Source organism: Pteronotus mesoamericanus, unplaced genomic scaffold, assembly GCF_021234165.1.
Source record: "Pteronotus mesoamericanus isolate MK-2021 breed Mesoamerican mustached bat unplaced genomic scaffold, CSHL_Meso_final scaffold_85, whole genome shotgun sequence".
Classification (NCBI taxonomy): Eukaryota; Metazoa; Chordata; class Mammalia; order Chiroptera; family Mormoopidae; genus Pteronotus; species Pteronotus mesoamericanus.
The window spans coordinates 70,369,576-70,393,360 of record NW_026555329.1 but is presented as its reverse complement, the minus strand read 5'-3'; the positions used below and the strand labels follow the sequence as shown (position 1 = coordinate 70,393,360).

At 42.3% G+C, this 23,785-nt stretch overlaps 1 protein-coding gene across 6 annotated transcripts in view; it reads right to left on the bottom strand.

The window, feature by feature from the left end:
- Positions 1-23,785, bottom strand: part of CALD1 (caldesmon 1) — a 190,588-nt gene that overhangs the window by 12,724 nt on the left and 154,079 nt on the right. For 4 of the 6 annotated variants that reach the window (XM_054563956.1, XM_054563958.1, XM_054563957.1 and 1 more), the window contains 7 exons: positions 20,502-21,456; positions 19,187-19,264; positions 13,887-14,032; positions 9,732-9,990; positions 6,591-6,731; positions 1,490-1,533; positions 1,301-1,379 (listed from right to left, as the gene is read on the bottom strand). In XM_054563956.1, coding sequence (XP_054419931.1) covers positions 1,301-1,379; positions 1,490-1,533; positions 6,591-6,731; positions 9,732-9,990; positions 13,887-14,032; positions 19,187-19,264; positions 20,502-21,456 — 1,702 coding nt within the window. The remainder of the gene's footprint in view (positions 1-1,300; positions 1,380-1,489; positions 1,534-6,590; positions 6,732-9,731; positions 9,991-13,886; positions 14,033-19,186; positions 19,265-20,501; positions 21,457-23,785) is intronic. The other 2 variants (XM_054563960.1, XM_054563961.1) reach the window with 2 other exon arrangements.

Here is a 23,785-nt window from a genome sequence, read left to right as displayed (position 1 = left end):
TGGAAGTGACTAAGAGGAAGACGGCACAGGCACCATTCCATGCAGAGGGAACAGCATATTCAAAGGCCTGGGGGAAGGGATGTGCTCAGTGAATGAAAGATTGAGAGACCACTGCACGAAGAACGTACAGGAAGGAGGAGAGAATGGAAGTACAGAAGAAAAGCGTGCATTCGAGATACTTTTCCAGCAGTAGTGACGGGCAAGCCCGGAATCATGTCATTTCTCGCCTGGTCCTGCTGTGTGGCCCGCGGCCTGTATTGTCGAGGTGGCCAGCCCTGGAGAGTGGCACCGTCACTGGCCTAGGCAAGGGCTGAGGCCACAGTTTTGTCTTCATTAACCCTATTGAGCTGTAATTAATGTGACCACAGAAAATAACTATCTGCAATTTGTCTTATAATTTGGTGGGCATGGAATCTTGTGCAAATCACCTCTTGAGTGTTTGGACTTCGTTATTCATTTGATAAATCATTCAGATCTCTCTTTTATTCCCTCTTATCATTTATTTGATTGTGAATTATTTTACACTTATCTCCACTCTGTAGTACAAAGGACAGGAGAAAATAAAATCAAACTACTTCCTAGCAGGTGGTCTGACATAGAAAGCAGCTAAAATCATTGACTAAAGTCTACACAATGCAGAAAAAAAACAGGATTGCATCTTGATTACTGGCAACCTACCTTCTCAGTGCCTTGGTACTTAGAAATACATGCTATTTCGAAATATGGTAGAACCCCTAGGTCAATTTGGTGGAAAAAGTATTGGAATAGACAGATGCATAAAACTATGGACTTTCAAGTATAAAATAATCTATTTGAAATTCATGGTGATTAAACTCTAGCTGGCAATCATCTTTACACTAACTTAGTAAAAGTTAATATAAAATATACTACTTTCATTTGATAATAAAAGTTTTTATAGGCCAAAGAGTATTAACCACAGTTATATGGGACCTGTTTAAACTACATATGGGAACACATTTTATAAGGAATCAATATTAGAAGATGCATTTATTAACACATAAATAATATAGTTGAATATCAATAAAGCAATTCATTAAAAGAATAACAGCTTCATTAAAGAACACTCAGGTTGAAAGTAGTACGCAATAATTTATTTAAAACCCTTCTATAGTTTATCTTTATCACTGTTCTCTATAACTAGTTTAAAGTATAAGAAAGCATTATTAATGTTCTAACGTATGTGGTTCCTGGACTTGCTTCCTGTCCTCTGTGTTTCCATGACTGTTTATATAATGAGAGCTGATTTCTGTGTCACCGTAACACTCAAGACCTCTCTCACCTCGATGGCACTGGTGTACTGCTCCAGCCTGCTGTCAATCTTGGAGACGACTGCCGCTTGATGAGTTGATTTGGCACCACTGGTAAATAAATAAACACACACACACATACATCCATAAAATAATGAGAGAAAATCTTGCCAGACATATAACGGCCAATGATTCTCAAGTGAACAGTCAACCACGTTTACCTTTTCTGCACAGACTTATTCAAAAATTCTGCTCGCTCTTCTATCTAGGAATGAAAATAAACCCCAGTTAATATATTCATCTCATAAACAGTGTTTCTCACCCCATACCCCTCCCCTCCCTGAACCTGTGAAGAAAAGCACCAAAGAGCACCGAGGAGGGTCAGGATGCTGTGCGGTAGCTCTGCTAGAGGGGAAACCACATAGTAGGCATTTGAGAGTGAGATTTGAGAGATGAAGGTAAGGTTGGCTGAGGACAGAGAAAGGGCTGTAGAGAAATATGAAGTCCTGGAGGCAGAAGAAAGACTAGACAGAAGTGAAATAAAAATGCCTTTGTGAAGTGAAATAATTTGAAATAATTTACATCAATGGCAAAATACTTATATTTCAGGACCATGGCAATAATTTTTGCTTTTTTGCCTTCTGGCGTACTTTTAAAACTTGTCTACCTATTTCTTTATTGAGGTATAATTAACATATAGCATTATGTTGGTTTCAGGTATACAACAGAACGATTCAATATTTGAATATATCGCAAAGTGATTGCCACTGTAAGTCTAGTTAATATCCATCACGTGACAAAATTTTTTCATTTTCGTGATGAGAACTTTTAAGATCTACTTCCTCAGCAACAATATTTTTCAAAAATACACGCTGCATGCTCTTATTCTTCAGGACACATTTATATGAGCATACATGTACCATGCTCTTCGATGAAGAAAATTTTCCACAACATTTTGACTCTACATTTGGTATGTAATGGAGTTGAATAAGAAAGATAACCAGGAAGTGTGAACTGTGCGCTCATGGTCTAGCCTGGTTTCCTCACTTGACAGCTGCCGAGCCTATTGACGAACTTAATTTGCCCCGAAAGCAGAAGACGGGGGAGGGTGGAGTGAGCCTGGGCACAGCTCACCAGTGACGCTGAGGTCTCCCACGAAGCCCCTATCAGCTCAAGTGAGAAATGAGGAAATAAGCCCAAGAAACTGCGGCAGATACTCACTAAATGGGCAGTTTGTCTTTAATAAATTCTTTTTTTTTTTAAGCTAGGAACTGCCTTTTGTTAAAACTAAAGTTACTAAATCAAATATTATATTTTACTGAAACTGCATTACTCAGATCCAGATGTTCTTTACATGTCAGCAAATATTTGTTGACTCCTTATGATACCCAACTCCGCGCTGGAAATCAACGCTGCCCCGCATCACCTATCCGTATTAGCAAGCGGGGAAACCTTTTTTGCATACAACTGCATATGCAAAGCACAGATGCTGAAAGGGTCCATTTTCTGCTCTGTTCAGGGCAGCCAAGGAGTCCACTAGACTACAGTTACCAGAGGCTGGTGAGGTTGAGTGTCTGGCTGCCGTCTTCTGAGATGTTAGCAGGCTGGCCTGGGACTTGTGGACGATTAATAAATACCCTTATGCTTTTTGGAAAACATGCTTCACTCCTAACACCAGTTGAGTAACACTGTTATAGAGGCTAGTGGGCGCACGCATCTTTTCTGATGATTTCTTACAAAGATAAAAACAAACTCATTAAAAATAAAACCTCATGCAAGAAAGTGTAACAGGTGTCCCTGAGATTATGGGAGGTAAAAGGTCTTAAATCTTATTTTTCTGATCTTAATATATACTTAGAAGTGCATTGCTGGAGAAAAAGTTCCCAGTTGAATAAAGCGAAATACATAGAAACCACATGATACACTGAAACCTTTAATATTATCCATCCTACTTTTAGCCTCGTCAGCCCGTCAACCAACCAACCAGTAAATTATGTTGAGTACCTACTGTATAAAGTTGAACACCCAACGATGTACTAGATTCTTTTAGGAGAACACATTTTAGTAGGGGAGGCTAGCAGAACATAGAAATATTTAAAATTCAAAAGATAAGAAAATGCTGTGGTTATGGTAGAAGCAACCATCTGGAGGAGCTGGAGAAGGTTTTTCAGACATTTTGATACCTGAGCTGAAATTTCTAGTTTATTGTCTACATAGTTTTATAAATGAGTTTATGGCGAGGGTGGGAGGGCATGAGTTAGAGGGCGGAGGACATTTCTAACAGAGCAAACATTAGGGGACCCCGGAGGCAATGCAGACCGGCGGAACCTACGAATGAAGAGACGTTCAGCGTGCTGGCACAGAGGCACAGTGGAGGGTGGTGGCCCAGGAGAGACACGTTCTTTGTGGAACTTCCAGCACCGTCCTGAGTCAGGGACCGCCTTGGTAGCCTTGGCCATCCCATGCATTCAACTTATCCAGGCTCTCAGGCTCCAGTTTCTCCTTTCATACGTATGATCACATTTTGTCAGGTCGCATCATCTATTTCCTGATGCGCGTATGTTAGGAAATTCCTGAACTTAGTGACTCTACGTAACAGAACCATTTTTTTTTTCCCTAACTTTGTAAATGAAATGTTCTGTACAAGTTTAATGAGGAAAACTGGTTTTCCAGGAGACCAAGAGGTGGCAGTGTTGTCTGGATAAAATTTGGAGAAGAAGTTATACTGGTTTTAGAAACTGATGCTCTCCTTACTCCACACGCCCTCCGCTACCAATATATGAAAACAATAATTACAATTTTACATTTAATTTACTTAAAATGTATTCTTTGCATGAATTATGTAAAAAAAAAAAATCACTGCTAATGTAATTGAACTATGAGCAACCAGGGTGAGGGTTTCCCAGACAGGAATAGAAGTCATGAGAAATAAAAAAATATACTAGTTGATAATATTTTGAGGTCAAGGATGACATGTTTTTCCTCCTACTGGCATTCTAGATTGATAATTTGTGACCAGTTCTAAAAGTTGCAGGGTTGGCCAAGAGTATCAAGAGTTGCAGACATTCAACTACAGACTATGAAATCGAGTTCTCAAACCAGAGCCACAGCAAATTCTTCACGGCACATACTATGGAGAAAGGCAATATATTGTTCTCGAAAGCATGTCTGTTATACAGAAATTGAAACTGTACTGTTTTGTTTTTTAACGTATCTACTCTGATTGCTCACACATGCCTCTCTATACATTTACCTACCAGAGAAAGTAGATAAATGGCTCCCTGAGGACCCAGGAGTCTAGCTGATGGAAAGACTAGAGAAGTTGAAAAAATTGGTATAAAGGAGATATTTGGAGGAGGAAGACGGGTTGTAGCCTCTCCTGAACAAAAGACTAGAGATTAGAAGTCCCGATTACTACCACTTTCCTCGTGTTACCAAGACTGTCCAAGGGACGCTTAGCTTGGGTGGAATTTTGAGGAAGGCCAAAGAGAGAATGTGGTTTCCTTTGAATACTGATGAGCCAGGAACAAAAGGACCTGGACTAGGAATAGAATGGACGCCAGTGGTTGCCCGGAGGCATCCTGAACCAAGCAGAGTTTTGACTTTCTGCTCTTTCTTCTCTACTAGTGTCTGTAAATCTGCCCACCAGCCACATGTAGCCCTCAAGCTAAGAATGTTTTATATTGTTAGATGGTTTGAAAAAATCAAAAGCAGAGTAGTATTTTCTGACACAAGAACATTCTGTGAAATTTAAATGTGGGCATCCTTAAACGCAGTTCACCTACTCTCCAGAGCTGCTCTCTCCTGCTCCGTCGGCTCTGAGATCTCACTTCTGTGGAGCCTGCATCTGGTTGGCTTCCTAACTCTCAAATTCCCAAGTCAGTCAGCTATATTGGGACAGCCACCTTGCTTTGTGCTTGCCTCCCTCATAGTACACAGCACACGTTAGGTACATTATAAATATCAAATAAGAAAATCTCCCGGTGGCTTGGTTTGGATCCCCCTTGAAGGAGACCTTGACTCTAAGTAGTATATTTGGGATGTATCAGAACTATGATGGGACCCAGGAGATCATAAAGAGTAAGTGAGGTTATGTAGGGATAAAACATGTTGATTTGCATGTGAAACATGTAATAACTATAAAGTGTAACTGGTTTTTGGTTATTTTATTTTATTTTCCCCTCACCCGAGGCCATGCTGACTTATTTTAGATAAAGAGGGAGAGAAACATTGATGTGAGAGAGAAACATCTTACGTGCCCCTGACAGGGGACTGAGCTCACAGCCCAGGCATGTGCCCTGACCAGGAATCGAACTGGTGGCTTCTTGGTTTATGGGGATGACACTCCAACCAACTGAGCCACACCTGGCAGGGCAAGGTTTCTGGTCATTTGAGCGTGCCACATAAATGTGCTCACACATATTTATAGATACACACACACACACACACACACACACACATACACACACTCTAACTGCCTAAAGCCTGGCTCTGATTTGTTTGTACCAGCTTTGCCCTTTGTCAATGCTTTGTAATCTAGCTGGGTTGATGGAAAATGAAGGTGAAATAAAAATGTCAAAAGTTCCTATCTCTGAAGATTCATTCATCCACATACCCATTCAACAAATATTTATTCCGTATATTCCCTGTGCCAGGAGCTCAATGCATGTTAACCCTCATGAGCAAAGAATGTATTGGAAAAAAATGGCCGATTGCATCCAGATAATAGTACTTTCTTGAGTCTGCACTCCTTTCCCATGTCAACCATTCTATCCTCCCGCTCAGTCAGTTTTTCCTGCTCGTTCTCGTGTGTCAGCACTTCTGCCCGACAAGGACCAAGCTCCCTCTGGCAAAGGACCCTTCCACGCCGCATTTCATCTCTTCTCCTACAACAGCTTTCAAATTTGCACTGTACCATTTCCAGCTGCCCTGCTTTTAATAATGACAAAGAAAACAAGTGATCCGCTAGCACGAAAAGCAGCAAAACGTTTATATTCGCCCATTTTATAAGTGTTTCCTTTTTTGATTGCTCAAAGCAATGAGGCAGCTGGAGCATAGGTCAGTGGGATCCAGAGACAGCCGCTGATTGTCTTTCTAATGTGTCCCAGAGCATCTAATAAACAACAGATACAAATGTCCCCACATCCTCCCTTTTGCATATGCTGAAAACAAAGAAAAGCTGTGAGGTGGCCAAAAGGGGGAGCAAGAAGATACATGAAACGAAGGCTTTTCATAATCAGTAACTAAACAAGGGGCTGACATCAAGCTTCTAAGATATTCCAGTAGAGACAGTATAAGAAGGATTTCTGGGGGAAAAAATACCTTGAGAGATGAAACTTTAGGAGTGAAACACTTGAATGGCTTCTTGTCATCTGATAAGCCGTCTTCCGGTATCTTCTGGCGTTTCTCAGCGGCTTCTGCCCTTCGCCTTTCTATCTCCTCCTTTAGCCTCCTCTTCTCTTCCTTAAGAGAGAAAGAGCACGTGACAAGGGCATCAATATCAAGGGGGGTGAGTGTTGCAGGGAAAAGGCACAAATCCCAGAGGAAAAAGACCCAGGTCCTAGACTGGAGGCTACTGAGTCCTCAAGGGGGTCCCTAGAGTCCAGCTGCCTGATTCACACTCCAGTGCTGCCACTTCTCAGCTGTGTGACCTTGACCATGCTAGTTGGCTGCCCTGGGCCTCAGCCTCTTCATCTGTAAAATGGGGACAATGATAGAACCCACCGAATAGGACTTTCATGAGGACCAAATCAGAAAGCCCATGTAAAATGCTTTGATTAGTGCTCAGCATGATGATTGCCATTATCTAGTTAAGTCGTTTAACTCTGACTTTCCATTTCTGAAGATACGAAATCGATATAAATATCTCTTCTCCTTACTTCCTAGGAGAGTTGTGAAGTGAGACAATGTACGTGCAAAGTTACATAAATCTATGGTACTCCATTTGTTAAATTGCATAAGGGGTGCTTTTACAGGGGTCCCCACTTCAGTGGAGTAGATTATTTTCGATGGTTTAGCAAACCTGAAATGAGGTAGGTATTGCACAGTGGTAAAACCACAGATGATTCACAATCTGTCTCAGTAATCTCTCTGTGCCTTCATTGCTGGCCTAAAATACTCCCTTGTTTCTCACTCAGGCAGAGCTCTAATTAGGTTGCACGCCCTCTGTGAATGATTTTCTGAGAGATTTATGTTGTCTTTTGTAATTGTCAACTTGTGAGATCTTTATCACTGGATGTTCTCAAGCAGAGACTTTATGTCTGTCTGTCAGAGAACATTCCAGAAGGATCGTGTGTATTGCAGACTAAACGTTTGCATCTCCCGGTAATTCACAGGTTGAAATCCTAACCTTCAGCGGGATGATATTTAACAGGTGATAAGGTCATGAGGGTGGAGGCCTCATGAATGGAGTTAGTGCCTTAAGAAAAAGGCCCCAGAGAGCCCCCTCGCTGCTTCTACCATGTCAGGACACAGCAAGAGAATGGCCATCTCTGAACTGAGAAGCAACTCCCTCTCCAGACTCAGACTCGATAGGCCTTGATCTTGGACTGCTCAGCCTCCGGAACAGCAAGAAATAACTTCTGTTGCTTTTCCGCCATCCGGTCTATGTTATATTGGTAGGAGGTTAGATCAAATAATCTCCAATTCAATCCAGTTCTAAGGGTTCATTCTGCCTTCATTGGTACTCTCCTCTTCTAGATAATATTAACAACAAGAACAATGATTATAACGACCACTTCCTGAGTGCCTGTTATGCACCAGGCACCGTTTAATCATCACAGCGACCCTGAAAGTAGGTATTTCACAGATAAGGAAAAGAACTCTGAACGGTCCAGTGGTTTTCCCAAGTGCCCATCTTGCAAGTGGTTGTTAGGATGCAAGCCCAGGTGTGCTCGGCTCTAAAGCTCTATCATCCCGATGACTTCCCAAGCAGAGGTCATTGGCTCATTGACAGCTGGATTTGGAGAAGCTTTTGGAATCATTTTTCCAAATTTCCCACACAGTTTAGGGAATGTTAGTATCCAAGTCAGAAAGCCACCTGAAGCTTGTTTGCCTCTTTTGAATGATGGGCAATGACGGTTCCCTAAGATTCGTGGGAAAAGCTCCAAGTTCAGTTGGAGGACCTGGGTTCTGGTACTGATTCTACCACTTGTTAGTTGAGTAACTTCATGCAAGTCACTCAAATGATTGGATTCCCATTTCTTTGCCCAGAAAAAGAGTAATAATGTACCCTAGAATGAAGGAAAAGAATATAGGTTGTAATAGGCAGCAATATAAGTTGTATGTGGTTAAGTACTTTTTCAGTCTTCAAAATCGGCCTTTTGGTAACTTCATTTGTTGTTTTTAGTTCTGTCTTCAAATACGGATCGAATTCATCCGCTCACAATTGTTGGGTTCCTGCTACCAGCCTGGCGCTGTGTTTCTGTGCGGGGCACGTGGTAATGAACAAAGCCCTGACTGTGAAAGCCTAGACCCTTCCACTAAAAAAGCCCAAAACCTATTTTATAAAATCTCTATAAAAACTCTTCAAATACCAAAACAAACCATCATGTGACTCTCGGTTCTTGCAGGCCTTTTCACCCCTCTCTCTCTCCTGTTCTTTACTGAGGGACAGTATAGGGTAATGGATGAGGACAAGTGGGACTCTGGGAAAATTATTTAAAAAGAAACACCTCTCTGTGCCTAGTTTCCTCATCTGTAAAATGGGAGATACTGTAAGAATGGAAAATGGAAAATTCTAACAGTGGGGAACTGTATCCCCCACCCCCCCCATTCTTTTGGCAGTGTTTCTGTAAGTGCTGATTGACTAATATGTAGCTTGTAGATAAACAACATATTTGTATAAGAATCCTAGGAACTGACTTTGAAAGATAAAGACTCTGACCTTCAAACATCCTAGTTCCTGGAGATTTGCTGACCTTCAACTGTGGAGCCAGGATGACTCACACTGGACCATCACTTGCCTTATCGGAATGGACTCTGCTGGACTGTACATAGAGAACTTTGCCACCCCCTCCCTTGGTCTCTGTGTTCTGTTCCCTTCTCCCTCCTTATAAACACCCCTGCCTCCACTCAGAGGAGGAGACAGGCTTTGTGATGTGAGTCCCCCCGCTTCCAGTGGTGGGCACCTGAAAATCAACCCTTCCCTTTACATCAGCACCTGTCTCTTGAGTATTGGCTTTCTAGCCACAGGGAGCTGGACCTGCTTTCGGTAACAATGGGACCACCTATTCTTATGAGAATTGGCTAAATTAGTATGTATCGAGGTTTTGGAACCATGCTTAGCACACAGTAAGTTTATTATTCTTAAAACGTATTTGTAAGAGTCCATGCTCAAAAGAGCAGCAGCATTTCAGCATGGAAGAAGTTATTCCCTGAGCTGGAAGGATCGCCAGAGATAGGTATTCAGGGACTTGGGGAAGTTGGGGTGCGGACCAGGCAGGGGGGCGGCGCCCTGCTTACCTCCTCTCTGACTTTTCGCTCAGCTTCCTCCTGCTTCCTCCTCTGTTCTTCCTCCTCCAGGACTTTCCTTCGTTCCTCCCTCTTTTTCTTCAGCTCCTCCAGCTCCAGGGCTGCCTCCTGCTGTTTCTGTTTGAGCTTCTCGAACTCTTCGCTCTCGGTCTCCCCGCGGCGGCGGCGCAGCTCCTCCAGGCGTTTGCCAGCTTCCACTTGGGGAGCTCCTTCCGCCTCCTTGGCCTCGCTGGCCCTCCCTCCAGGTCGGCTGGTGGTGGTGGTGGGGAGGGGGAAGGGATGCAAAAGAGTTAGACACACAACTGCCTTGCAGCCTCCCCTGGAGGGAGGGTAGATGGGTCTGCAGGCTTTGCGTACCACGCAGAAATCTTCACTGCCAGTCATTAAAACAGCAGGTCCTCCTATCAGCCCAAGCGGTGGGCTGGGTCCACCTGGAAGCTCTAGGTCTGAATCTGAGTCCCTGCTTTGTCACTTAACCCTGGGTTTCCTGGGCACTACAATGGGGGCGAATAGATACTGTTGGCAGGATTGTAAAATAGTGCAACCACTGTGGGAAACAGTAGGGAGGTTCCTCAAAAAATTAAAGATAGAACTACCATATGATGAAGAGAAAATGTATGTGAAGAAAAAAAAGGAAAACATTGACTCCAAAAGATATCTGCGCCCCACGTTCACTGCAGCATTGTTTACAATAGCCCAGACAGGGGAACAACCTAAGCGCTCATTGATGGATGAATGGATTAAAAAAAAAAAGTGGTACGCATTTACAGTGGAATATTATTTAGCCATAAAAAGAAGAAATCTTATTTAAATACTAATTAGCAAGTAATGAGGTCATTCTTCACTAGATCTGAACATAGGTAGCCCACGTCTCACACTTTTTTCCAAGCAACAGGCGAACTACCACTGTCTAGCACCACTTACCCCATGTAGAGAACGACAGAGTGTTTCCAGCTACGGAGCCAGAGGAAGAGTAAAATAGAAAACGAGTTCAAGAAGACATAGTTACCAATACCGATATCGTATGCATACAACTTATGCTTTTTTAAAGCATGGAGGTAGTTCTGAATATACTGTGTCCTTTGGAACAATGCTTTTCAAGATGCAGGTCAGAAAATCAATTCAGTGGAAGAACAAGGAAAGAGCAGAGTGCATGGCACCGAGCAAGGGAAACAACCCTGTCTTGACATGCTCGTTTCCTTTATGTATGTAGACATAACTGGGTCACGAGGTAAAATTTATTTCTCACTAAGAGCTGATGTTGGAAAGTTCAAAAATCTTACTCTAGGTTCCTGATGGGTGAAGAGGAACTTTTATTTTGAATTCAGTCAAGGTTTGATGGTCCCTTGAAACGTGATGCTGCTCTTGCAGGGTCCTACAGGTTTACAGACTTGTGACTCCATGAGGAAATCTGCTCTCTCAGTTAATTTAGGGTCGTTCCGTCTTCAGAGACATTTGTTCTCTCTGTGTTCATCGTCTTCGTGCGCTGTTGGATGGGCAATGCACACGCCTGCAGAAGTGTCTCTATCTTCCACTAGATGTCGCTCAGTCTTCATCTTGGACATTCAAAAGGCCACCATTAGGGACCAGTTAACTTATATCATGATACTTCCATCGAGTGGAACACTGTAACTTCATGAATTGTAGGCTTTTATATGCATTGGTGTAGAAGGCAAGCTAAGGTACATTGTTACGCATAATGCATGAAGTTAAAATGTAGATTATAATTATACTCGCACATACACATGCTGTGTGTATATACTCATGTCTATTTTGAAGGTAAATACATAAAAAATATCGGGAGAAAATGTTATGAGTGGTTATCTTTGGGTGGTGGGTACTGATTTTTGTACTTCTACTTTCTGAATGCTTTATAAGGAGCATGATTTTTCCTACGACCAGAAAAAAAAATCTTAATCCCCACATACAAAAATAAACAGAAAGCGAAACAAATCCTTGTTTTGTACTTCCTATAAAACCCTAGTATAATCTCCCTGTATAAATTTGCTCCATGAATAGAGATTTTTAGATCATCTCTTAGAGAAAACGATCTAGTTATAAGAAAACAGAACTATCAAAGGCGACAGGGATTAAATCAAACAAAAGGAGTTATGCTGAAAACAGGAACAAGAGTTTTGCCCACGTTGCCTCTGCTCAGATGTGCTGCCATGCCTTCAGCATTAGGGTGCCGCTAATACTATGAAAATTTCTTCTAGAAAGCTCTCTCTGCTACCCTTGGCTTCTTTAGGTGTGAAGTCAAGAGGAACGTCAGACCTTTCACCGTTGAGAACACAGCTTGTTTGCAGTTAGGCTGGTAGGCACCGGGCTAATCTAAATAGAGGCTCTTCCTCCCCAGCTCCTCACTTTATGGAGCAAAACCAGGCATCTCTGCTTCTATCGTCATCACTTCTAATTGAAACTAAAACTAACATATGTTGGCAGCTGAACCAAAACTTTATGGTGACAGCTTGTTTCTGTCATTTTTTTTTTCTGCCTAAACATGGAAAAATTAAAGTAAGAGTCACATTTCAGGGTTCTCACTGCTCAACTTGTTGGCATCTCTTCTGACTTTTCTCTTGCAATTACCTAGCTCTCTGCATTTCCACACAATGGACATGTTAATTATTAATCTGAGCTTTGGCTGAAGCCGGTTGGTAAGTTTGCTAATTGCTAACCAAACTTTCTACCGACAGGTTTTTTTCCAAAGCATTATTTCTCTTAACAACAACAAAAAAAGTCTATTCATTCCCCAAAACATATTTTAAACTGTCAAACAATAACACACTAATGCCGTTAGGTAGAATGCATTGAACGCTTTTCATGAACTCCACGCTGTTTTAAGGCTTTAAAAGACTAACCTACAGACACTTCAGCAACCTTCAGGCTCAGCTTACCTGCCTCAGTCTACTTGCTTTCCAGATTTTCTATGAATTCCTGATAAACTCTTGATTTTTCACATCTGCTTTCTGCCAATTTAGGATTTCTATGGGATACATGTGACTAGGTTTTGGCTCACATTTTTGTATAGTAAAACTGTTTGGAGCCTGTTACGTTTATCCATTTTAGCTTCTTAGACAAGGGGCTGGAAATGTCCCTCCCTAGTAGCTCTGCTGGCTTCTGTATGTCACAGAGGCTTTGTCGTGTGGACCATGTCTGACTTCTATGCAATACCTGCTTGAGGACATTCCTATTTCAAGTGTTCAGAAAACACAGGGTCTATAGGCAAGGCTGCATGGAAATCCATGTTATAGGGACCAGACTCTCTTCTGTGACATCTGGCACAAACCACCAGTGGCATGAGAGAGCCTGAAATTTGGCACCAGTGGCTGAGGGGAGTGTGTGAGTAGGAATGGAGTCCAGAGAATCTTATAGCCTGGTGTCCACGGCAGGTACCTGCAACTTCCACTAAACTGGTGGGGAGCTCAAAGTGTTCATTGTATGTAGAAGTGAGAATTGACCTGCATACACTTGTGGAACTGCCCTATAATCAATTGCCCAGACATTCAACATACTGGGGTGAGGAGGAGCTGAAGCCATGTAAGAGGGTTTTCCAAAGGGCATTAAATGGAGTATTTATGAGTCAGATGCCTTCATCCTCCCTCTTAGCGATTCCCAGTGCAAATTAACTCCAAGTGCTTTCAAATCAGATCCCTGTGGCAGAGATCTGATTAACTTAGTTTAACCTAACGTTTCCCAAGTATTTGGCCACAGAAAAATCCTAGTTTTATATAACATTTATGCACAACCTTTAGGTAATACATTCTTTAACATGGTACTGAGAAGGGTCTCTTACGAAGTTGCCCGGACCATATAGAGAATCAATCAATGTTATTAATCCCAGTTTTAATGTTTTCTAATAAACTTATCTTGACATGAGCATATCAGGGCAGGGACAAAAACTTGGATGCCCAGCAAAACCTACCTTGCTAAATTATGGGAAAAGCAGATTAAATCTTTGCTTGAGCAATGACTTCCGGTCTTCTGTTAGTGACCTGCTGACTGAGAATATCTAACACAATGGCCTCACAACAAAAGTATGTTGCCTGGTTTGCACATTTATGTCTTGAGGCAACAGCATAAAGAGACTGATTATTTTTTTCACACGTGAACACAGTCACTGTTTGTTAATTAGTCACTACGTCTTACCTGAAAGTATTCTCAGTGTGTTTAAGTTTGTGGGTCATGAATTCTCCATTCTGCGACTTCACTTCTGTAAATCCTTTCTTTCCATCCAAGAAGCTCTTAACTTCTTCTCTGGGCTCTTTGTCTTTTTTAATCTTCTCGTCTTTGATCTAACCAACAGTACACATCAGAAAGAAACATAACGATAAAAATCTTACTAGGTTTGGACTGGTATCACCAAAGAAGACCCCAAATTGACAGGAAGCCAGGAACCTCAGAAGTAAAGCAAATCACCAGAGGACAAAGTGGTAGAGATGGGGTCAGAGGAAATCCTCAGAGCACGAACGGTGGTTCGTCAGCCTCTGAGAAGAGACCTTGACCACAATTTTAGGAAGTCAAGATCGTTCCTGACTTCACAGGGGGTTTATTTTCAAAAGCTTTGGTGGCATTACCATTGGAAACTATTATGTCCGTGGAACTCTGCATGAGTGGTGGTTGTTTGCTGGTCCCAGTGGGAAGACCGATTATTAGGGTGGCCTTGACGTGGGAAAATGCTCAGGTTGCTTGGACAGGTTTCTTCTTGGACAAAGGACACAAATGTGTTCGGGAGGAAAGAAGAACAAAGCTACCAGGTTAGCCAGATCTGCCAAGCTGGTTTTGACTGACGTCAGAGAAGGATGACCCTAGGATCTTAATCAAATAGGGTCTCTGGGACAGAAGACATAATGACTCTACCTTTAGGGGGTGACTCACAGCGGTGGGACTGTGCTTGTAAGTCATCGAAACCACTAGGTTGGAACAGAACAGGAAAAATTCCAGGGTTTACCTTGACTTCCAGGGCAGGTAATAATTTATCTCCAGAGTGGTTTTGTGATTTTTGTGGGTGACAGAAGGTCATAATGAAGAACAGATATTAGCATTAATATTTTGTGGGTTTCATGCTACAAGTTCCTCATGGTAAACAAGAGATTATTTCAAGGTACACTGAATTTACATAGCTTTTTTAGGGGTAGAGCAGTACAAATTACTTTACCTTGATCATCTCACCCAATCTTAAGAGATGAGTACAAAAACAGGGGTGGTTCCTTATTGCTCTTTTCAAGACAAACAGAGAAAGCAGTAGTGTTCTAAAGAAACCGACAGAGGAAGGGTGGGGCGCAAGCACTTAAGGTGGTAAAAGGCGCTGCTCCCCACGTGGTGGCCTCTTCCCTGACCACTCACCTCTTCCCAGCTAGTCTTCTGATACCCTCTGAACGTCTGCTATTCCAGCACATGTTTTACTCAACAGAGTACACTCTTCTGCTCTTTACTGATGAGCCTTCAATACGTCCCCCAATTGCCTTCTTTGGGTATTATTTAATTAAATTACTACAGATGGGACTAGTCTGTAGGAATCTAATAGGCAACTCTCCTGTGGCCCTAATTAGCTAAAACTTCAATCTTTTTCCCAGGGGTATGCACATAGGATAGGAGATCCCTTGGCCATGTTGAAGGAGGGAGCTGTTGTTTTGCCATTCTCTCTGAGAGCTTTGTCTAGAAGTCAGGAAACCTGAATTTTGGTTCCAGTGCTATTCACAAATTAGCTCTGTTACTTTGATTAAGTCACCTGACTTCTCTGGGCTGTTGGCTCTATGTACAGAAAAAAGGAGGTTAGACTCGCAGGGGTGTCCAAACTTTTGATGTCTCTGGGCCACACTGGAAGAAGAGTTGTCTTGGGCCACATGTTAAATACATTGCAATGCGTAGTCACAAAAAAAAAATCTCATAATGTTTTAAGTACGTTTACAGTTTTGTGTTGGGCCGCGGTCACTGCCATCCTGGGTTGCATGTGGCCCGCAGGTTGGACCCCCCTGGAGATGATTCCTCCCTAGTCCTTCATCCTTTCACTTCCCTCTTTTCTGTTCTGATTTGTCATGAACAGCACCAGAGAAGGACGCTCCTGGCTTGTCCTACAACTTAACTGTGGCTCCTTGGTGGCCATCCTTGCCCAATCATACATCAGGGTTTGCTGGGCAGGCAGGGTCTGCCTTGCCTTGGCCTACCGTTCTTGGATACAGGCCCAGAAACCCCAGGCTGGATTATATATCTTGGTTAAGAAGTACCTGGGGACACAAACTTGGGGGTGGGGGTGGGGTTCCATTTCAGAAAACCCATGAAATGAATTCTGACTCAGTTCTCACGGTTTATGGAATAGTGTGCAAAGATGAACTAGCCTTTCACTCATTTTCTCCTACTTTGGAATAAGAGACACTCCATTCTCCCCAAATGCATCATCTGATTTCCTGACCAAAAATGTATGTAAAATAGATTTGTAAAACAATGCGTGTGTAGCAGAAGAAAAAAAGTCCTTTTCTTCTAGCTCTGCCTTTATTGGCAAAGACCATGGTGGATGGTATGCTTATATTCTCTTTGGAAGACTTCCTTTAGAAAAATTCCCAGTGAAATCATGATAATTTGAGTTTCCAAATTATTTTATCTTTTTGGGAAGTGAATAAAGTAATTCCATAATGCCTTTATGTTTTATTTTAGGGAACACAGTGTATTGGATTCTATGGCAGATTTAACCCAAGCTCATGGGATTCTGAGTCTCTTGGGAAAAGCTTTAGATCTTCTGGGTCAGAATGTTACTATAAAGAAAACCAGTGCGGATGGATTAGTGGGTAGCCAAGTATCCTGAAAGAATACACAAGGCTCTGGCCAAATGTGGTCATTTGGATAAAACCGGATATTTGTGGTATCTATTAGGATAATGTGGATGTGTATGGGGTGGGAATTCCAGCAACATGACCCTGTGCCAGAAAGACCTTCAAAAGGTCAAGTGAGCAGGCCATAAAGGACTACGATGTCAGTCTCTGTAGTTTGTTTTGTGTTATTTGATTCCAGAATAGTGATGAGAACGGGTACAAGGTACCGTTTTTAGACTCAGAAGCCTCAGTTCCTTCCCTGGGTCCCATATATATGTGAATGCCCTGCTGCATAAAGTGTGGTCCACGGACAACATGGGCCTCACCAGGAAGCTCAGACTCCACCCCAGAGCCAATGAGTCAGAGTCTGTGTTTCCCAAGACTCCCTGGTGATTCACATGCACCGCAGCGCCGGGGGGATTTGGACGAGACGCATGAAGGTCAATTTCACTATTATACGAACAACTCCCCCGGAAGTTGTTTTTCTGTTGGAGCTGGGGTTAGGGGGGAAAGCTTTAGGGTGAAGAACTAAAAAGAGGCATTTTATAGTTGGAAAGGAGAAAATAAAAAGCTACATTAAGTTTCAAGGTTGCTGATCCTCTGTGATCCATTGCCACAAAATAGTTAAGCTGCAGCAGGAGAAAGAAGGTGTTTTGTAAAGTGGTGGAGTGACCTGGAAATCACTCCAAGAAGGCCTTTTCTCTAAGAAGGCTTCCGTGATGTTTGTGTTTACTTGTGGTCGACCGATCGTACATTGCTCCTTGAAAGAAAAGGCTTTTTAATAAAAAGGAAATTAAAAAAAGGAGGAGGGTGTTTAAAGTGGCTACATCATGTAGAATATGATTTAAAGTTGTCTGTGTAAAACAACCACACAACTAACTAGCTGGAGAGGGGGAACCTAGTCTTTTAGCTAGTAATTTATGTACACCATGTTAAAACAGGAATGGCAGCTTTATTTATTTATTTATTTATTTATTTATTTATTTATTTATTTTTAAGCCTGTGCAGAGGATTTAATCTGGCCTTGTATTAAAAAAAAAAAAAAGACCAAAAGTTTTGGGACAACGGAATGTGCTGTAGGCCAAACGGGGAAAGAGGCAGCTCTGAAATCATTATACCAAGGACAATGCTGACCAGGGGCCTTATCTGAGAAGAGGCAAAGGGGCGGTTTGGGTGGAAGGAGCGGTGAGCTCCTTCCCGCTCAGGGACACGGCACATAGACGCAGATGCTCTGGTCATTGAACACCAATCATATCGTGGTGAAGAGAATTTAAAGGACAGGATCCAAACAGAGCTTTTTCAGCTTCCCCTCCCCAACACAAACTTGGTCACTGAGCTATGATTTCACGCCCTGCTCTCTCTGTAAGGATATTTAGCACGCAACACTAACTCTAGAGGAGAACCCACGTGGGATGTTTCTGTTTGAGTTTAGTTCCGAGGGAACTTTCATGTTTTTGTAGATGAACTTGTAGTGTTCTTCTGTTACAAAATGGGAACAGTGTTTTCCCACATGTTCAACCATTTCCTTAGCTGCCTCATTTGAGCCAAATTCAGGTTTCCAGTTATTAGCATTTACGCTTTCTCCTTCCTTTAAATGGCTAGGGTTTACCTTCGGTTTTCACTCTCAAACCACCATAAGTTCTACGAGAAACAAGGAGGAACAGATATGCAAAAGAAAATAAGTATAATATGAACTAGGGGGTTTTACTTTTTACATGAATCTTATTTAAAAAATACAAGAAAATAACCACCCCCTCCATTTAACCTGGCTAGATTCAAATTAGAAATGTAATTTTCTAATTATGGATTTTTTTTCCTGTTTCTTAATATATGCCACAATGGGTAGAGAAATGTAGTGATAGCTATAGGCCAGACAATGGGCCAAGTAATTTAACTCCTTCGTTTTTGATCATTTAGTTTTACCATGTGCGAGTACTTTGAATTTACTGGATATTGTCCCAATTTTTAGGATTACTTGGGGCTCACAGGAGCACAATGGTTAAAACAAAGTCAGGCTTTCTGATGTGCCATTTCGGTGACATCAGATCATGATACCCTGTCTGCAGCAGCCTCTGGTCCACTCATTGGTCACTTACCTACAAGTCACACGCCCGGGCACCAGCTCCTGTGAATGTCTCAGAAATGCAATGCAAAACATTGGGCCAAAGTTTTCTTTTGAAAACCAAATATCATCTTCTGTTCATCAAATTTTCTACTAGGATGTGTGGGGGTGTTTTTCCTTGGAGAAGTTAAATCATTAATCAAAGCCAGTTGGACATGAAATGAAAGTAGGACAGCTCAAGGAAAAAAACAATAGCACTGAAAAGAATAGAAAGTGGGGAAGACTGATCAGAGAAGTGTTTTTCAAGCTTTTGGGCTGTGACCCATGGCGAGAAAGATAATTTATGTCACAATGCAGTGCTTACTGCCTGTAATGTCCTCTGATATTTTCTATTGTCTCATTTCTCACAATGCTGGTGGACACATTTAACTAATTTTGTGATGCTCCAAGTTGATTTCACCATTCGATAAATCGTGAGTCATGGCTTGAAAAACACTTGGCTTAGATGTTTCAAGTTTAGAGGAACACAGCTCTCTGTCGCTTCATGATTAATTAGGTTATTTCCCAATAATATTTACCTCTTCCTTTCTGAATGTAGGCTTGTCTTCTTGGGACTTTTCTCTTTGGGGCTGTATTTTAGCCCCCTTTTCTTCTTCCTTTTTATTTTCAAGAATGCTCAGGTCACTCATTTAAAAGAAGCCCTTTCTAGCTCTTACTAGTGTGAGAAGGTGCTCAGGTCACTTGGCACGTGGCTCAGGCTGACTTCCCTTTTGCTGTGTCATGCTCACCTATTGCCCTGCCAGTGCTTGTAAACAGCAGCCTTGGATACTTTTGTTCCACCCAAAGTTTGTTCCCATGTGCCTGTCCGTGTGCTCACTGATGTCTAGAATGACGTGGTGCTCCTTGTGCGTGTTTACAAACCTCGTGTGTGCTGTGGTGCATTTGGTCCCTGGTCGTCTCAATTGTAGCTGTGTTCACAAGCCCCTTGGAATAAGCAGGAGTGAAAGACAGCTTCAACGCAATGCAGGCTTAGTGACAGAGAGTTTTTTCCGGAAGGTGAGCATGCAAGCAGGTGGTGGTTAAGCACAGAGCTTCTAATGCAGCCTTGCAGACAGAAAAAAATCATTTGTAGCTTACAATGCTCCCTCATTGGAGGAAGTCCCACCTCCAATTTCCACCCTTCCTCAGACTCTGTCAATTTATGTGGGTCATTCAAATGGTAAAAGAAGCAAAATGTATGCTTTTAATTGCCAGTCAATTATAAGTTGATGCCGCCCCCAGAGGACTGGCTTTCTGCAAGTTTACATTAAGCTCAGGTCTACATGATGCCAATCATGGTTTTGACATTTTTAAAGCCCAAATTAGCTACTTTTTCTCCTTTATTATCAGTTGATTTTGAGGGTTTGATATTTGCTTTCGTATGATGCTATTTCTGACCACGATGTTTTTTTTTTTTTATCAGCTTCCCATCCCCAATGTTTATAATCTTTTTTATTACATGCCAAACCCACGGGTAAGGAGAAGAGTTAAGATGCTCTTGCCTCATGTAGACCTACGGATAGAGGCAAAGGTGTAAAAAAGAATGAGCTTAGATGCAGGTGCAGAATCACAGGCCAACACAGCACCGCCACAAGTACCACCTTCACGTTCCTAACGAGCCAGCCCAGAGTAATACATTTCCTCTGGTTGTCTCAGTAAATTTGGTCAATTGACTATTTAGCCATCAATCGATTGCTTCATGCTCGCAGATTGCTATGGCCTAAAACAACCAACCAGCTTGCCAAATGATCAAGCGTGTGGGTCAAGAATGTGGCCTCGGCCCCAAATCTGATGTGCATTACATTTCTCACAAGTCACAGGCGTCACACATTTGGTGCAAAATATTTACTGTACCTGTTTCTTTTGGACAGCTGTCTGGCGTTTATCCTCTTGTCCTTTCTTTTCATTGACCCATTTCCCTTCTACATTCTCTTCTACCTTTTCCCCTTTCATCTTTTTCTCTTGCACTTCGCTTTTTTTCTCCTCTAGCTGCTTTTTACGGTTTTGCTCTTCTATCTTAGCCTTCTCTTCTTCCTCTGCCTTTACCCTTTCCCTCTCCTCCGCTGCTCTTCGCTCTTCCTCCTTAACCCTTTCCCTCTCCTCTGCCTCCCTTCTCTCTCTCTCTTGGGCAGCTGCTTTTTCTTCAGCCTCAAGTCTTGCTTTCTCCTCCGCTATCTTTTGGTCTTGCTCAGTTTTAATTCTTTCTCTTTCTTCTGCTTCTAACCTGAGCCTCTCTGCCTGGGCCCTTTCCCTTTCTTCCTCCTCCATCTTTTCATTTTGGGTAATCTCTTCAGAACCTTGTTCCCTCTCATCCTCTATTTTAGGCTCATCTGCACTGATTTGCCCATTTTTCAAAGATAATCCCACGGTTTCTTCTTGAGTTGCTACTGTGTTCTCTTCTACCATCACCTCTACCTGATTTTCTTTGATGCTCTCTTGCTTTGGCTTCTCTTCCTCCTCTTCTTTGTCCTCTTTCTTCTTCTCTTCAGCATCTCTCCAATCATTCTTCTGGTAGGACTTTATGACTATTTCTGTTTCCTCTATCTCGTATCTTTCTCGGCCACCTTCACTCTTTTCTTCCTTCTCTTTGGTTTCATTTTCTGCCATGTCGTTTTGCATTCTTCTGCTCGATAGTGAGAGACTCCCGTCTGTTATTGTGGGGTCGAACTCCTTCTGACGCTCCAGCGCCTCCTGAAGGCGTTTCTGGCGTCTTTCTTCCCGCCGAGCCAGGCGCTCCAGGAATGCAGCCTCATCATCGCCCTCGACCTGCGTGTTCGCGGTGGTGTCCTTGACCTCCTTGTCGGGCACACTGTACAGCAGAAACAACAACACCAGAGACAGTGTGCTGCTGATTAGTCAGTTACTTGGATTCACACGGCCTGACCCACCCTGGAACTATAGTAGAGGCTGGCAGTTCCATGCCCATATGTACCCCCTGCAGACGTTAGTGTCTTCATACACGCCTGCCTGGTGTTCAGCTGACAGCGTGGGCAAGTCTGCGCCCTTGGTCTTTCTCTGGCCACTGAAGTCTACTCTCCAGGCCAGAAGTGTTGTGAACATCAACGCCCTCTGGGAGCAGCCCTCGGACAAAAACTGATGCGCGTTGGTGTATAAATACCTCTGCTCAACCACACCTTCTTAATTGGAGAACTCAAGGGGGCACTGGATCTTACAGCTCCTCAAGGCATTAAGCTCTGGATCCCCATGGTGGTCACTTGCTTGGTAATAAAACCTTTATTTGGTTGCCTTCCCTTCCCTGTCTCACTTCCCTACACCGCCACCAGTGTCTTCTGGGATCCTTTTGCAAATAAATGACTTGTGGTCAAATCTTTGTTTTAGGATCTGTGTCTTGGGGAACTCAAACTAAGACAAGGACCAAACTGAAATAATAAGTAAATTCCTCTAGTATCATACAATATTTTCACATGTCACCAAGTCACCTAGAATTGGTGACCTGGATTTGCAGAGCGTGAAGCACTTTGAGAGGAAGAGAGTGTATGTTAGAGTGTGGAAACGCTATACTTGCACTGATGACCCCTCTGTGGGAGAGACCTATATCTGTCCACCACAATTCTCGCTCTTGCTTCCACAGTCACAGGAAGTGACGGTCAGTCAAGGGGTATGCTTTTTACGCTCCTCTATCCCTTGCAACTGGGTAGAGCCATGTGGCAAATAATTTCCAGCTGAATGTGAGCAGAAGTTCAGGCCAACATAATTAGGAAGCAAAGATGAGCTCTACCCTCTCTATCTCTGCCTGCTGGCTGGGTCAGAGGACTCCCCCAGGAATTGATAAGAGTCGCAAGAGGAAAGAAAGTAGGTGATCGGTCCTACCTACTAGTCAGAAGTAACCACAATGGACTGGTATGTTCTACTGAATTAAACTACTAAAATTTGGAGGCTCGTTGTTATAGCAGCTGACATTACCGCAACTAATACATATGCCATCTACATTCTTTGGTAAGATTTCCATGAATAAAGGGTCTCTTGCCCTTCTTTCTACAGTAGACAAAGAACAGTTTAATTTGATGTTTATTTAAAATGAAGAGAAAATCTCTGAAAAGCAAACTGAACCACGTCCATCACGTCACTCACTCTTGCAGGATGCTGGCCATGGCCTGAGCCAGGGGTGTTGGTCTCGGCCCGCAGAAAACAACCAGTCATGTGATGCCAGGAACTGTGGCCAGAGTTGGAAGAATATGCCTTGCAATGTTTAGAAACTCCATCAAATTTCATGGTTCATACCAAACTTGGCCCTTTTGAAGTTCAAGTTCACTTAATTTTGGAAAAACACGTTTCACGTTTAACAACAACACATGGCAGAATAAAGGCTAGATTTTAAACTTTCTTGGCCTTAGCTGCTGCTACAGGGCACTGTCTCCATGAATTAGACATATAAGGATTAAATTTCCCTGAAAATACAAATAGTTTAGAATTTAAGGGGAAAAGTCTACATACATAGGCATTTGAATCAACTGAATCCAAATAATATTTTAAAGGTACCCCAAATTCTAAAGAGCTAACCCGATGAAAGTACTCTTGAGTTAAGAAATCAGTGGACACTACTGAACCTTTCTTTGCTTATTTATAAATCATGACAGTAATCATCAGTAGAAGTTAAGTACCAGTGAGGGTTGTTTATATTTTAGAGGTAAATCTTATGTTCTCAGATCTTAATATGCTTTACTGGAAAAAAGAAAAAGAATTTTGTGTTCGATCCACAGGATAAAATAACAATTATTAATAAATTGTGAAAAAAATAAGAGAAACTCAAATAGAAGCAAGACTTGAAAAGAAAGAAAAACTACAGACTGTGAGTAACTTTCTGAGCCACTGTTGACCATTCACTAATAATCAGATTCAGGCAAGGCCTCAAATTGCTATTTTTAAGCTCCTTTCTCCCCACTTCTTCAGCTCAAAAGTAGAACATGCCATGAGTAACTATGCAGCCTTCCTCTGTAAGACTCTGATACTATCTTCCTAAAAATAGTTAAAATTAGGTGCTTACCATGTGCACAGCCCTGTGCATTTTACATGTTTTATTATCGCATTTAAATTTAACAATGTTCCTAAGAGGAAGGTATAATTTTCACTTCCATTTAACTGAAGGAATACAGTTAATGAATGGCCAAGTTCAGATC